General features: G+C 45.9%; 1 protein-coding gene across 1 annotated transcript in view; it reads right to left on the bottom strand.

Annotated features, from left to right (window-relative positions):
* KIF15 (kinesin family member 15) overlaps nucleotides 1-14745 on the bottom strand; it is a 69283-nt gene that overhangs the window by 38419 nt on the left and 16119 nt on the right. Inside the window, exons 2-4 of the mRNA XM_075586705.1 lie at nucleotides 14191-14233; nucleotides 11937-12111; nucleotides 868-944 (exon numbers count right to left, since the gene is read on the bottom strand). Of these exons, the coding sequence (XP_075442820.1) occupies nucleotides 868-944; nucleotides 11937-12111; nucleotides 14191-14233 (295 nt within the window). The remainder of the gene's footprint in view (nucleotides 1-867; nucleotides 945-11936; nucleotides 12112-14190; nucleotides 14234-14745) is intronic.

Genomic DNA, 14745 nt, shown 5'->3' with positions numbered 1-14745 from the left:
AAATACAGCATTACTTGTTTTTGGGGTTATACGGCACAGTCTTGAAAATAGTATTTCTGACTACAGATGTTGACTGGCACGTCAGACTAGTAAGGAAAATGTGCTGCGCTCTAGATGTAAAGTGAATGGTAAGTAAAGAAGAATCATTATAAAAGGGAGGGAATAAGGCACTTGATAAAATAGTGCAAGTGGAAAAAAAATACATGTCAGTGCAACTGACAAAGTTAAAGTCTAAAAAGTGATTGACAAGTGATGAGAAAAGTGTTGGAAAATGTTTTCTTGTCGGTTGAGTCTGCTGCTGATAAGAAGTGATGGCTCCGCATCACAAATCTAAACTGGATGAAAAAGAAAAGCGCAAAAAACTCTCAGTGTAGTATTATAAATTGTTATTGTGGTAATATATGCACATACAACGGGATGAAATAAAGCATTGGCGGTATAAAAACATTCAGATGATCTCTCCAAGAACGGACGGACACTCGCACCGGCACCCGGCCAGGATACGGTGATAAGCGAAAGTGTGTAGGAGTAAAGTCCCAAAGATTGATGCAAGACGCTGGGTTGATTAGGCAAGCGCTTAGTCCTAATTCTGAGCGAGGATGCTGCTACACGCCGTTCAGGCAGACGGGCGACGTGCGAGGGTCCGTTCGGTCTTGGAGAGATCTGAACGATTTTTATACCACCGATGCTCGTTTTAATCACTTTGTTGAATGTGCATATATGACCACTTTTTGCCACTAATGCTATTTATAATACTATATGAGAGCTGTTTGCGCTTATCTTCTTTTTCATCCACGTCAGACTAGTGTTACATGGCTGGTACATTTATACAACACTTTGTAGTTTAACATGATGGTGTTAACTTACTATGCAAAGACGGTCCCATTGTAACCATTCATACACGACTCAACAATGTTTTTGGCCACACTTGAAAATACGGACTCCTACGAGAGAAAAAACCCCCCATATATAGTATGTTACTACTGTGAAGAGCTATGTACATTAATGGCGCTATATAAATAAAGACATACAATACAAAGTTGTGCACTTCATACAAGAACATAATAATGCCAAAGTCCTACAAATGGTCATGCGGCAGCGAGTTGCTGTTTGACCTTCACACTTACGTCAAGCTTGTGCATTAACGTAGGGGCCACATCTTGTAAGATGCGGTTGTTTAGTCCGACAAACACAGGGGGTGTTTATTTTTCAAATGTTTGTAGGCTGCAAAAACAGTACTGCCAAAATGTCTAAAGATCCATTAAGCAAACAACAACTAATGCATTCAATGGGAATGGTTCTTTGCAAGTCTGGTGCTGATTTTGTGTTATATTTCCACCAGTTCTGTAGCAGGGACTTTGCTGAACAGACTACTGTGTTCAAGATACACAATGAAATAACTTATTACAGAAAAGTACATTTTAGAATATTGAGACGTCCATCCCCCATATATTTATATAACAAAAAAATCAAAGTAGCGCCTTTATAGTAACCTACTAACTGTGAGTATGTCTAACCAGCTGTGATATACATCCAATTGGGTGGCTAAGATAGGTATATGCAGTGGTTGACAAATCACCAAAAAAATCTACTCGCCACCTAGTACCAAACGTGTGCTGCTTGGGCCAATATTTACTCGCCCGGGGGTTAAATCCACTCGCCCGGGGCGAGCAAATGTATAGGTTTGTCGAACACTGTATATATATATATATATATATATATATAGATATAGATATAGATCTATATCTATATCTAGATATATATCTATCTATATATATATAGATAGATATATCTCTATATATCTATATCTATCTCTCTATATACAGTGTTTGACAAAACACCCAAAAATCTAGTCGCCCAACCAAAAAATCTACTCGCCACCTAGCCCCGCCCCCAACTCTGCCCCTAGTCCCGCCCCCAACTCCGCCCCTAGTCCCACTTTAAAATAAAATATATAAATAAAATACATTTAATAAATTCCTAGTCAGAACATTCGTTTTTGACATAAATGTATTTATTGTATTACATTATACTACAATTAGCCCTTGTTACGTGTGTGTAAATGTTGGATCTAGAAATAAAAGCCAGGTGTGAATGACTAGTTTCCTGAACCCCTTAACCAGTGTCTGGACGTCCACGCTTCACAATACCTAAAGCAGAAATCCCGCCTGGGATCTTACCTGATCCGCAGTCCCTCAATGTCCAGGTACCTCATTCCCGCAATGTTATACATTGGAGAGGAGGTGTTTTCTACCTGTCTTCTGGGTTAGGGGGGGTTCCAATGTCTTCCGTGTAAAGCTTGAGTCAGATCTGGAAGAAAGCAGTATAGGTTATTTCGGTGTAGTATAGGGCAGTTAAGATATATAGGGTAAATAAGAGATCCAGAGTGTGAGAGAGTGTGGGTGACAGAGAGAGTGTGGGGGAGAGAGAGAGAGAGTGTGTGGGGGGAGGGGGGGGGAGAAAGAGAGTGTGGGGGGGGGGGGGAGAAAGAGAGTGTGGGGGGGGGGGGGGAAAGAGAGAGAGTGTGGGGGGGGAGAAAGAGAGAGAGTGTGTGGGGGGGAAAGAGAGAGAGTGTGGGTGGGAGAGAGAGAGTGTGGGGGAGAGAGAGTGTGGGGGAGAGAGAGTGTGGGGGAGAGAGAGAGAGAGTGTGGGGGGGGGAGAAAGAGAGAGAGAGGGGGGGGAGAAAGAGAGTGTGGGGGGGGGAGAAAGAGAGAGTGTGGGGGGGGGGAGAGAGTGTGTGGGGGGGAGAGAGAGAGAGTGTGGGGGGGGGGGGGGGAGAGAGAGAGTGTGGGGGAGGGGAGAGAGAGTGTGGGGGAGAGAAAGAGAGTGTGGGGGAGAGAAAGAGAGTGTGGGGGAGAGAAAGAGAGTGTGGGGGAGAGAAAGAGAGTGTGGGGGAGAGAGAGAGTGTGGGGGAGAGAAAGAGAGTGTGGGGGAGAGAGAGAGTGTGGGGGAGAGAGAGAGTGTGGGGGAGAGAGAGAGTGTGGGGGAGAGAGAGAGTGTGGGGGAGAGAGAGAGTGTGGGGGAGAGAGAGTGTGGGGGAGAGAGAGAGTGTGGGGGAGAGAGAGAGTGTGGGGGAGAGAGAGTGTGGGGGGAGAGAGAGTGTGGGGGGAGAGAGAGTGTGGGGGGAGAGAGAGTGTGGGGGGAGAGAGAGTGTGGGGGGAGAGAGAGTGTGGGGGGGAGAGAGTGTGTGGGGGGGAGAGAGCGCGTTTGGGGGGGAGAGAGCGCGTGTGGGGGGGAGAGAGCGCGTGTGGGGGGGAGAGAGAGTGTGGGGGGGAGAGAGAGTGTGGGGGGAGAGAGAGAGTGTGGGGGGAGAGAGAGTGGAGAGACAGAGGGGGGAGACAGAGGGTGACACACAGAGGGTGGGAGATACACAGAGAGAGAGAGGCTGGGTGACTGACTGGGGCGGGAGTGACTGACTGGGGCAGGGTGACGGATTGGGGGGGGGGGAGGGTGACTGACTGACAGGGGGGGTGACTGACTGGGGGGGAGTGACTGGCTGGGGGGGAGTGACTGACTGGGGGGGAGTGACGGGGTGATGTGACACTTCTGGTATCCTACCCACACACACTCCCACACACTCTCCCATGCATGCACACACACACTCTCCCATGCATGCACACACACTCTCCCATGCGCGCGCACACACACACACACACACACACGACAGGGGGAAGAAGAGGAAAGGCCGCGCGACCGAGCACCACCACCACCCCGCTCGCCCCCCGCGATCATCTCCCGCCCTGCGCGGACAGCCACGAGACCGTGGGGAAGCGGAGACCAAGGAGGTGAGGGGGGGAATACCCCCGCTAGCATCTCCAGCCCGCGCGGGGATTGGGGGGAAGCGCGCCCGCCTCCCGATGCGGCGAGACCCACGCGCCCGCCTCCTGCTCCTCCCGTCATGCTGCACTTGGTGGCTACTACCCGCGCAGTGCAGGGTGAGCGGGGGGGTGACCACTTCCCGGCGCCTCTCCTCCTTCCCCCCCCCCCCCGCACCTCGATCCACCTGCCCTCCGGCCCAGATGGAGGACGGGAGTGGGCGGCCAAGCACCGGCCCGTGTACGGAGGCCGGGGAGGCACCCCCCGCCCCGGAGTCCCTCTCCTCCTTGTATCCCGATTCCCCCCCTCGCGGCCAGTTCAAAAGGCACGACAATGAGGGAGTGCTCGGGAAATGACTCCCTGTGGGGCTTACCTTACTTCATACAGGAAGAGAGGGAAGCGGAGACCAAGTAGGTAAGGGTGGAACACCCCCGCTACCATCTCCAGCCCCAAGCGGGGATCGGGGGAAGCGGCGCGGGAAGCCGGTGTAAGCGGGGAACACCCCCACTACCATCACCCGGGGATCGGGGGAAGCGGCGCGGGAAGCCGGGGGGGGGGGGGGAGGGGGGACACCTCCGCCCCGCGCGCGAAGCCGGGGTAAGCGGGGCCAGGGGAGAGAAGGGGGAACACCCACGCTACCATATCCAGTCACGCGTGGGTATCGGGGGGGGGGGGAGTAAGGGGGAACTGCAGGAGGCAGGGAAGGAGCAGAGGGGCCGCAGGATGGAGGATTGAAGAGTACTTACTCTCGTACTCTCCAACAGATCTCCGGACAGAAAAAATGGCCGTTCGTTGGGGGCGGGCTCATATAGAGCCTGGCCGCGCGCCCACAAAGCCTGGGAGCGCGCGCCAATCAGCAGTCAGGCAGGGAAAATTTTAGCGCGAGCGGGGGAATTTAAAAAAAACAAGCACGTGTTCTGCTTGGGCCATTATTTACTCGCCCGGGGATTAAATCCACCCGCCCCGGGCGTGTAAATGTATAGGATTGTCGAACACTGTCTATATATATCTATATATCTCTCTCATTCATTCATTTATATATATATCTATATCCAGTGGTTGACAAATCACCAAAAAATCTACTCGCCACCTAGTACCAAACGTGTGCTTCTTGGGCCAATATTTACTCGCCCGGGGGTTAAATCCACTCGCCCGGGGCGAGCAAATGTATAGGTTTGTCGAACACTGTCTATATCTATATATCTCACTTCCCTTTCACCCAATACATACCGACTTATAGAGGAAGCTGTTAAGAGATATCCTGATATTGCCAAGTACTTCAGTAAGAAACCATTAATACCTTGTGGCATCACTATTATTCATGTTGAGTCTAGGTGTCCCTTGAACCATTGGGGGACTTGAGACTTGAAATGAACAGGAAGAGAGAGACAGAGAGAGAGAAAAAAAAGGACCCAAACAAAAATTAACAGATAAGAAAAATAGGGAACATATCAAAAGCTTTAGTCCCATTAGGTTGAGTTCGCGGTGGTCACGGCGGCGCGCGCGCCACACACCACAGCACAGCCCTCTATGGGGCAGGTCCCAGTGGCTGTGTGTGCGCGCGCGGAAAGCGCTGTGACGCGTACGCTGGCAGGGAACACAAGAATTTTGTCTTCAAGTGCCGCGGTCAGGGGGTCGACACGCAGCAAATGGCAGGGCAGATATGCCTCGTCATGGCCACGCCCCCTTACAGAGCGCCGATCGCGACTGTAGTCTCTTCATGTGTCGCCATGTGCGCATGCAGCAGGGAGGACGGGGGCCGCAGCCTAACTTATGTACCGGTGCTCCTCGTATGGATGGTATTTGTACGGGTAGATACTTTCAAGTGTATGTGTGTACCTAACCCCATTATTCTAGCTGTTGAATACCACATTAATCACATAATAAAAGAATGTCTCCTAAACAAAGACTGATTCATGGCCTTACATTTCCCTGTCCCAAATCGTCCCTGCCGTGTTTAGATGTAGTATCTATTAGCAAACGCCATGTATAAATATAGAAAGATCATCAGTGCGTGGATCCCTCATTAACCTCCCTCGTACCGTTTATAACCGCTTTGAAAATACTGTTTGGGTTTGGCTTTATCATACGTTCGTTGTGCAGCCGTACAAGACGTGTGTTCAAAACACTTGTAGATTACATTTTGCGTTTCAGCGTCAGTCTGCGAGATACATGGTTCCCAGGTTGGAACAAATAGAGACATCGCTTTGCCTCTCGTGTCAAGTTTAGCCATTCCATTTTCATAACAAATAAAACATTTCCATGCCAACGTTTTATAGGCGGAATTGTATCCTGTGTCCAGTAGTACAGAATAGTTTACGGCAGCGAAGATAGCAATAGCCACGATTTGTGGGATGGGTATTGCCTTTTCCTATTATAAACCGAATGCTATTACCTTTAATATAATGCAGCACGGAGATATCATGCAGCACGGAGATATCATGCAGCACGGAGATATCATGCTGCACGGAGATATCATGCAGCACGGAGATATCATGCAGCACGGAGATATCATGCAGCACGGAGATATCATGCAGCACGGAGATATCATGCAGCACGGAGATATAATGCAGCACGGAGATATAATGCAGCACGGAGATATAATGCAGCACGGAGATATAATGCAGCACGGAGATATAATGCAGCACAGAGATATAATGCAGCACAGAGATATAATGCAGCACAGAGATATAATGCAGCACAGAGATATAATGCAGCACGGAGATATAATGCAGCACAGAGATATAATGCAGCACAGAGATATAATGCAGCACAGAGATATAATGCAGCACAGAGATATAATGCAGCACGGAGATATAATGCAGCACGGAGATATAATGCAGCACGGAGATATAATGCAGCACAGAGATATAATGCAGCACAGAGATATAATGCAGCACAGAGATATAATGCAGCACAGAGATATAATGCAGCACAGAGATATAATGCAGCAGATTAGGACACTTAACAGGTATGTATCACGAGACCAGGAATTTCTTTAGGTTGATCCAAAACAATACATTTTAGAGAAACTTGGTAGCATCACAGTTTGAAAGCATTGCCCATAAGGCTGGGTCGTCAAACATCGTTGTGCAATTTGTAAAATACCCGCTGGAATAAGTTGCTTGGGCTTCTTTGTAGTTCACAATAACCACAATTTGCTTTGCGACGTAATGTAACAAAAAACATGTGAAATCTTGTGTGTTTATTTTTTAAATGAAAAAAAAATCAGTTCTGTAGTATTAGATAATAGTGACTGTTTTTTTTTTTTGGTTTTTGTTCTTTGTTTTTATTCAACTCTTGATGCCATTTTTAATGAGTTTTAAAGCATCCTTTGATTTCTATAGCAGGTTTTATCCCATCTCCCAAGCAGTGCAAGATATTTTTTGCAACACTTTCCTGTTTGTTAAGTAGACTGATAGGGAAGCCCCTGCTGCTGCCTCAACAAGTGATAAGTGAACGGTGCTTTGGGTATATAAATGGAGGGAAGTAAGGTAGAGATAGAACCCAATTGTAGCACTCAGGTTCACGCTCTGTATGATGAGTGAATGATTTAAAACACAACTTTATTAGTGTACCAATGAATTAAAATAATGGGTATTAAAAACAGACGACCTGAAGGTATCCTGACCTTCAATACTCGAACCGTATAGGTTCAGGGTCTATGATAGCTGTGTGTACCTTGATATTTAGGTTACACACTAAACAACATTCCTTGTAAGGATCTGATGTAAAATGCAATTCTTACAGGGTGTCTCTAGGGTAAGTAAGGGGTGCAATTCACTAGTGGCAGAGTATAATGAACCGAATGGTAATGTGTAATCGTAGTGGATAAACTATGATTGTATGAAATCTATGTAGGCTGAGTGAAACAGACTGTGTGTTGGTAGTGAAGTGTCCCCTTTACGCTGCTGTCAGGAGATCCCTGAGTAACAGCAGTAAGTGGGGAACTAAACTAGATACTTTAGCCACATAAGAGCAACAGTTGCCTGTAACAAATTGTAACGAGGCTCAGTGTCCATCGGGGCACTCTGAAAGCCTGTATTGATCGTGCAGGCAGGGAGCCACATCAACTCGCGGTTAGAGACTATAGATGCGGAGGGAATCAGACCCCTGCGCGTTTTCACTCAGCCTACCTACATGTGAATACCAGTGTGTCACGATTCCCCTGAGCAGTACTATCATAAGGTGTGTGAGTACATGACCCAGTATATACAGACCTTACATCTGGGTATCTATCAACGTTAACCCTCAGGTTTACATAGGCAAAGTGACACAATGTAATACACATCATACTATCCTAATCACAGTAGGAGTGAGCTGAGAGCATTATTTAGGCAGCTATCACTATTGGGTGTTTTTATACTGTATGACCAGTAACACTATTCTATATTTGTGTTACACTACCACGTGGTCTGGACAGTTTCTGATATATGGGAGAATGAGTTTTTTCTGTGTAACTATGCACACTGTGCAAATAACCCTTTCATTAGTGTCATAAGGTTATTAGAGGTCATATCCTCCCTACCACCGCACACAGAAGGGGGTTACCAAAGGTCAACCTGTCTCAATATCCAACTTCCCTAGAAACATTCTATTGAGACTTGTTTACTGGAACTGTTCAGATTTCATACAATCATAGTTTATCCACTACGATTACACATTACTATTCGGTTCATTATACTCTGCCACTAGTGAATTGCACCCCTTACTTACCCTAGAGCCACTCTGTAAGAATTGCATTTTACATCAGATCCTTACAAGGAATGTTGTTTAGTGTGTAACCTAATTATCAAGGTACACACAGCTATCATAGACCCTGAACCTATACGGTTCGAGTATTGAAGGTCAGGATACCTTCAGGTCGTCTGTTTTTAATACCCATTATTTTAATTCATTGGTACACTAATAAAGTTATGTTTTAAATCATTCACTCATCATACAGAGCGTGAACCTGAGTGCTACAATTGGGTTCTATCTCTACCTTACTTCCCTGTAATAATTTGCTGCCAATATTCCCAGCAGTTTGAGCTGCGAACTATAACAATATATAATGTTACCGTAGTAATATAAGGATACATTGTAGCTGCCAAGATACATTGACTGAAACAGCCATTATGTTAGGCACACAAGGATTTTGACAGATTTATAAAACAGGAGCACCAAACGATTGCCAGCTCAGGTAAGAATGTAGAAATACACAGTCACATGCTTTACATATACAAATAATAATGTAAAAAGTCGGAAAGTAGGATTGCTGCTTTAATTAATCAATTCACTATAAAAAGGGGTCTGCAAAAGAGTGCAAGAAGATCACTGGCAATAAAGTGATTAAGGACTCCTATAGGTTTTTAACAATACAAACAAATACAGTAGCAGTTATACACTTCTATAGCAAGCAGGATACCAAAAACATACAAATAATTTGTAACAGTTGGCTTACAAAAAAAAAAAAAATAACTTAAAATAAAAAAACCCGACCAGCCATAAAACTCCATATGTCATATCTGATCCAAGTATATAACTGCTAGTTGTAGGTTTTAGATATTTACATTTAGTACCACCTATTTTTATATAGGCTTTATGAACCAGTCGACTGCAGCTGATGCGATACTACTTATTTGTTGTGTACTGTATTATGTTTTATGGTTACAACAATATTTGTCAAGTATTTAGTGTTAGTGTTGATTATTATACTAGTTGCCATTATCAAGGGGGGAATTTGTAGGTTCTGGAGTGAGACTTGAGTGGTTCTGCTTCATTTAATTAATGTCCATGGGAATTTAGATCGGGGATGATATGGGATGTGCAAACTTTTCCCCGTGCGCATTCCTGCCTGCTCTCCTTGGCGCCTCCTGTGTCAAATGACGCGCAAGGTCATTTGACAATGGGTTACCATGACAACGCATCACTGGAATGGTAAGGCAAATGTGTTATAGAGTCCTCGCGCGGTCCCCCAGCATTTAATTTAAATGCCTATGGGGAGAGCGCTGGACCATTAAACTGCTGCCGCCGCCCCCCCTCCCCCAGAAGGTCTAGCCCCCCCAGTTTGCGCACCCCTGTACTAGATTACTGTACTATCTCCAGCTCTGTGTTGCATGCATGCATTTAGTGCCATTAATGTACATAGTGCTTCACAGTAGTAATACATGTGACAATCATAGAAATAACAAATAATACAAATAACAGGTCATGGGAAGAAGTGCTACAGACATAAAAGTAACATTTAGGAAGGAGTCCCTGCTCCGAAGAGCTTACAATCTAATTGGTAGGAAAAACGCACAGAGACAGTAGGAGGGTGTTCTGGTAAATGCGTCTGCACAGGGCCAAGGTTAATGTATGAGTTGTATAGTATCAGCGGAGCTATTCATATGCTCCCCTAAGCAGGTGTGGTTTTTTGTATCAATCTTTTTTTATTGGCATTGACATTTACAGGTATGGGTACATTTTTGTCAACAACATATAACTGTATAACTTTGATTGTACTGAGTGAATACTGGCCAACATAGTATTTTGATAGTTGAGGGTAAGGGTAGAAAGGAGGGGGGAGTGTGGGGGATAGGGGGGGGGTAGAAATACAGTGGTGGGAGGGGCCCGTGGCTCGTCCCATTCCTCCCGCCTTTGGGTTCTGGACTCGTCTCCTCGTTCCAGTTTTCGCACTATCCCATTATCCCTAGCCTTAGGGGCCTATCCATGGGTCCCAGGTGTTCCAGAACTGCGGCATTTTTTTGTTTAGCATGGCGGCTAGTTTTTCCATTGACATTACCTCGTCTACCCGCCTTATGACTGTGTTTCTTGTCGGGGCTTTCATCTGCTTCCAGGCTGCTGCTATTGAGTACCTGGCCTCCGTCAAAATTGCCGAGACGAGTCTACTCATTGGTGGGGGTAGGTCGTCGAACGGTTTACTCAGCACCAGGGACAGTGGATCCAGGGGGAAAGGGATCCCCGCTGTCTCGTAGAGCAACGTCTGAATCTTTACCCAGAACCTCTGAATCTCCGGACACGACCACCAAATATGGGCCATGTCTCCCTTTTGACCACATCCCCTCCAGCACAAGTCTGATGTGCCGGGGAAGATCTGGATCAGTCTAGCCGGGGTAAGGTACAACTGGAATAAAATTTTGAAGATATTTTCTTTGGTTACTGTGCAGATTGAGATTTTTGCCGCCATCTCCCAGATATCCTCACACTCCTCTTTGTCAATTTGTATGTTTAGATCCGCAGACCATTTTTGCATGTAGTGGTGGGTCGGGGGTTCTGATGCTGACTATATCCCCCTATAAATCTCCGAGATTAGGCCTCTTTGATACCTGCCTATACTGCATAGTGTTTCGAATCTGGTGGGTGGGGGAAATTTGGAGTTCTGAGCGAGAGACATCAGAAAGTGTCTAATTTGTAGGTATTTGAATAGATGGAGGTGTTGTGATTGGTACCTGTCTCGTACTTCTTTAAAGGTTAGGATCTCTCCATTGTTCAGCAGATCGGTAACCAGCCTTATTCCAAGACCCTGAAATTGGTCAAATTGCTTTTTGGAGCACCCGGGCGGGAAGTTCGGGTTGCCAAAGATAGGGGTGATTTGTGATGGGGTTTTTAGGAGGCCATATTTCCCTTTGCTTTTTAAGCAGGTGTGTTTTAAGGTGGGTCTTTAAGGTGGATAGAGAGGGTGCTAGTCGGGTATTGAGGGGAAGGGCATTCCAGAGGTGCGGGGCAGTCAGTGAGAAGGGTTTAAGGCGGGAGAGGGCTTTAGATAGAAAAGGGGTAGCGAGAAGACATCCTTGAGCAGAACGCAAGAGCCGGGATGGTGCATACCGAGAAATTAGAGCTGAGATGTAAAGAGGAGCAGAAGAGTGTAAAGCTTTAAACGTGAGGAGAATTGAGCTTTTTGCACCTGTTGTTACTTAGTGACGTTTGCTCCAGTCCCTCCCCTTTATCTCTGTTCTAGAGCCGTTCACCTGTCTATTGCCCTCAGCAAGCCTTACGACAGAACAATAACTTACCTAGGACTAAGACTTGCGTGCGCAAACCTATATATTATGAGCTTTGTTTCATCCTTCCCCTAGATGTACCTCGATAATTTATTTTATTTAAATAAAATAGCCCAATAACCAGACAGTCCATACCTGAGTTGCATCCATATTTGCAACATGATCAAAGGTGAAAATTCTCGGCTCAGGTTTGGAATGCAGACGGATGGTGTTCGAGGACGGAACAGATAGACAGAGGCCTTGCTCCCCATCAACACCAACCACTGTGGGGCGGACTCTGACAAAGACCTTAATAGCATCCCCTTCAACACTGTAGAAGTTAAGAAGTAAACGTTAGCCACTTGCCTTGCATGCCGAGGTCATTAACACCTCCGGCAGCAACAGAGTTTAAAACGAGACAGCACCCATCAATATTAGGCAAAAACAGCAGCGATGTGGTAATTTGCAATCGTAGGAACATAAGATTTAAGATTTGCAGTAACTAATAACTATTGTTTAACAGGAAGAAGAAAAAAAACATGTGGATTAGTAAATAACTTTAATGGTCAAAACAGTGAAAAATCCTGGACCTCCAAATTGAACGTAACCAGATTAATGCATTTGTTATGTGGCGTCAAGACATATCTGTACGTTTAGGCACTACCAGGCCTTCACCCTATCTGGATTTGATGGCGTCTGGTGTCGGACCACGTCAATTTTTTTTAAACAAAATTGTCAACTCACTATTTTAGATGCAAACTTTTCAGGATCCGTCAGGTTCCAGATTTAGGCAAATGTTTAAAAGAACAATAAAAGTTTAGCCAACAATGGAATACTCTTAAAACATTTGTTTTAAGTTATGACACCAATTCCCTTCTATGATCAACAGATTTGTCCTGTATGTACAGACAGAGCAAGAATAAATGACTTTGCTGCCACGGCCGCGTATGGTGGTCGTGGCACCGAAGAATTAACTCTGCGGGGGGGTCCCATTGGGAAGCCTGGACACCCCCAGAGCCCTATCACGGCAGACACTGTCCCCAGCGCCACAGACTTTTGCTCGTTGATTCGCGGCGCAGGGGACAGCAAGTCTTACTAAATCTGTATACAATAGGTCTTATATCATTAAATATTCTCTGCAACATGAGGGCTTTTGGCGTATAACACCTGAGGATATAGGCTTAGCTAAAATGTACAGAAATTGATCATAAATTACATAAATAAGTGTAAATACTTGGTCATCAACTGCTTCATTGTAAAATTTTATTTGGGGGAGGGGGGTGGGGAGAGAGGAGGAGAAAACCCCAAATGCACAACATACAACTCAACTGGCGTAATCTTTTTTTTTTTTTTTTTTTATTGGCGGGGAAGGGTGGGAAGGGGGAGGAAACGGGATAAAATGCTTTGGTCTTCAACAGCCGAGTCATGTGTTAACACAAGTTGTAGAAGCAATATACTCAAAACTGCAGACCAAGTAATATCCTACGTGTGATTTTTTTATTAAATCTGGTCTGTACTATGAGAAAATAATTGTTTAAAAAAAAAAAATCCCTGCTACAACTCTAAAATAGCGGATTAAGCATTTTTTGTTTCTATAGCAACATTTTTACAGTCACATCCCCTTCTGAAACAGGCCCTGGCACATCCGTTTTTAAGCCCTGCCCTCTCTCTAGCAGTGTCCCAATTGCATCCTGTGACTGCCTGGTCACATGATTTTCCCCACTGAACTTTGCATCTTTGGTCCTCTTCTGCTGCACTGACAGCCATTTAATGAACCCCCGAGCTGAATCTTCACCGATCGATCACAGGAGAACGAATTGATCGGCAACTTAGTTAATTACTTAGTGTGTGGATTGTAGTGATGCACATATTAAAAGGGGGGGGGGAGGGAAAAATAAAATGTAAAAAAATCTCAGCTTGAACTGTTGCTTTAAGGTTGTTAATCAAATACAAAGCGAGAGGGAGAACACTTTTCCGTTTAACTCTGTATTAGGCCGAGAGCATGGTCAGCGCTTACTCGTGCTGAGCCTCGCTCACGCTTACCCGTGCTGAGCCGCGCTCACGCTTACCAGTCAGCCCCTGCAGCCGCAATGAGAGCGCAGGCGACAGTCAGATTTAAATTTGCGTGCTGAGGGGAGCGGAGGGCTGGTCCCGTGAGCGGTTCGACCAATGAGGGCGAACCAGCTACGTGATGTCACTGGCCCGCCCCCAGACGGCGCGCGGACTAAAGCCAGGGAAAGCACCCGCTTTCCCTCAGCCTCCGCACGGCTGAAGTCCCTATGGACTCAGCCTTAGTGCTCGTGTTCCCTCTAACAAAATGATTACGCTGCATTGCATTTTTTCCTGTTGCTTGTGTAAAACTGCACCTAAATCATCATGCAAAGCGGTTTTTTGTTTGTTTGTTTTTTACCTTGGCTGGGAGGGGAGAGGTGGTGTAACTTCAGCCGGGTCACCTGCAAAACAAAAATTAGTTCACATTCAGATAGGACGCTGAATAAGCAGACTTTTTCAAACATTGTCAGAGAAGTGAAGCACAGTTTTAAAAATGCTACATAGATTTAAAATTCCGTCCAATTGGCTTCATTCAGCGCCGGGGTGTCGTGTATCCTCGTGGCCACGGACCCTCTGGCACTTCCGCATGACGTGACCGCTTTTCGGAACGAAAGTCCTTTGCACTTTTAAGGACGTACACCAAGCATGTCAAACTCAAAGGCTAACACGGGCCAAATAAACAAGGTTTAAGTTTAGGTGGGCCGCAAAAAAACAAAAACTTCAATTTTCATAGAAACGTAGGTTTATTTCGAAAAGTACAGTATAAAAAAAAAACACGAACAAGAACAACGATAAAATTAATGTTTTTTTCCCTGACACTTGGCATCTCAGACTCTCCCTCCCTCTCTCCCCCTCCCTCCCGGACGTACTCTGTCTCTCAGTCGGACGCACTCTGTGTCTCTCTCAGACACAC

This window comes from Ascaphus truei, chromosome 2, assembly GCF_040206685.1.
Source record: "Ascaphus truei isolate aAscTru1 chromosome 2, aAscTru1.hap1, whole genome shotgun sequence".
Taxonomy (NCBI): domain Eukaryota; kingdom Metazoa; phylum Chordata; class Amphibia; order Anura; family Ascaphidae; genus Ascaphus; species Ascaphus truei.
This window is presented reverse-complemented; position numbering and strand designations above follow the sequence as displayed.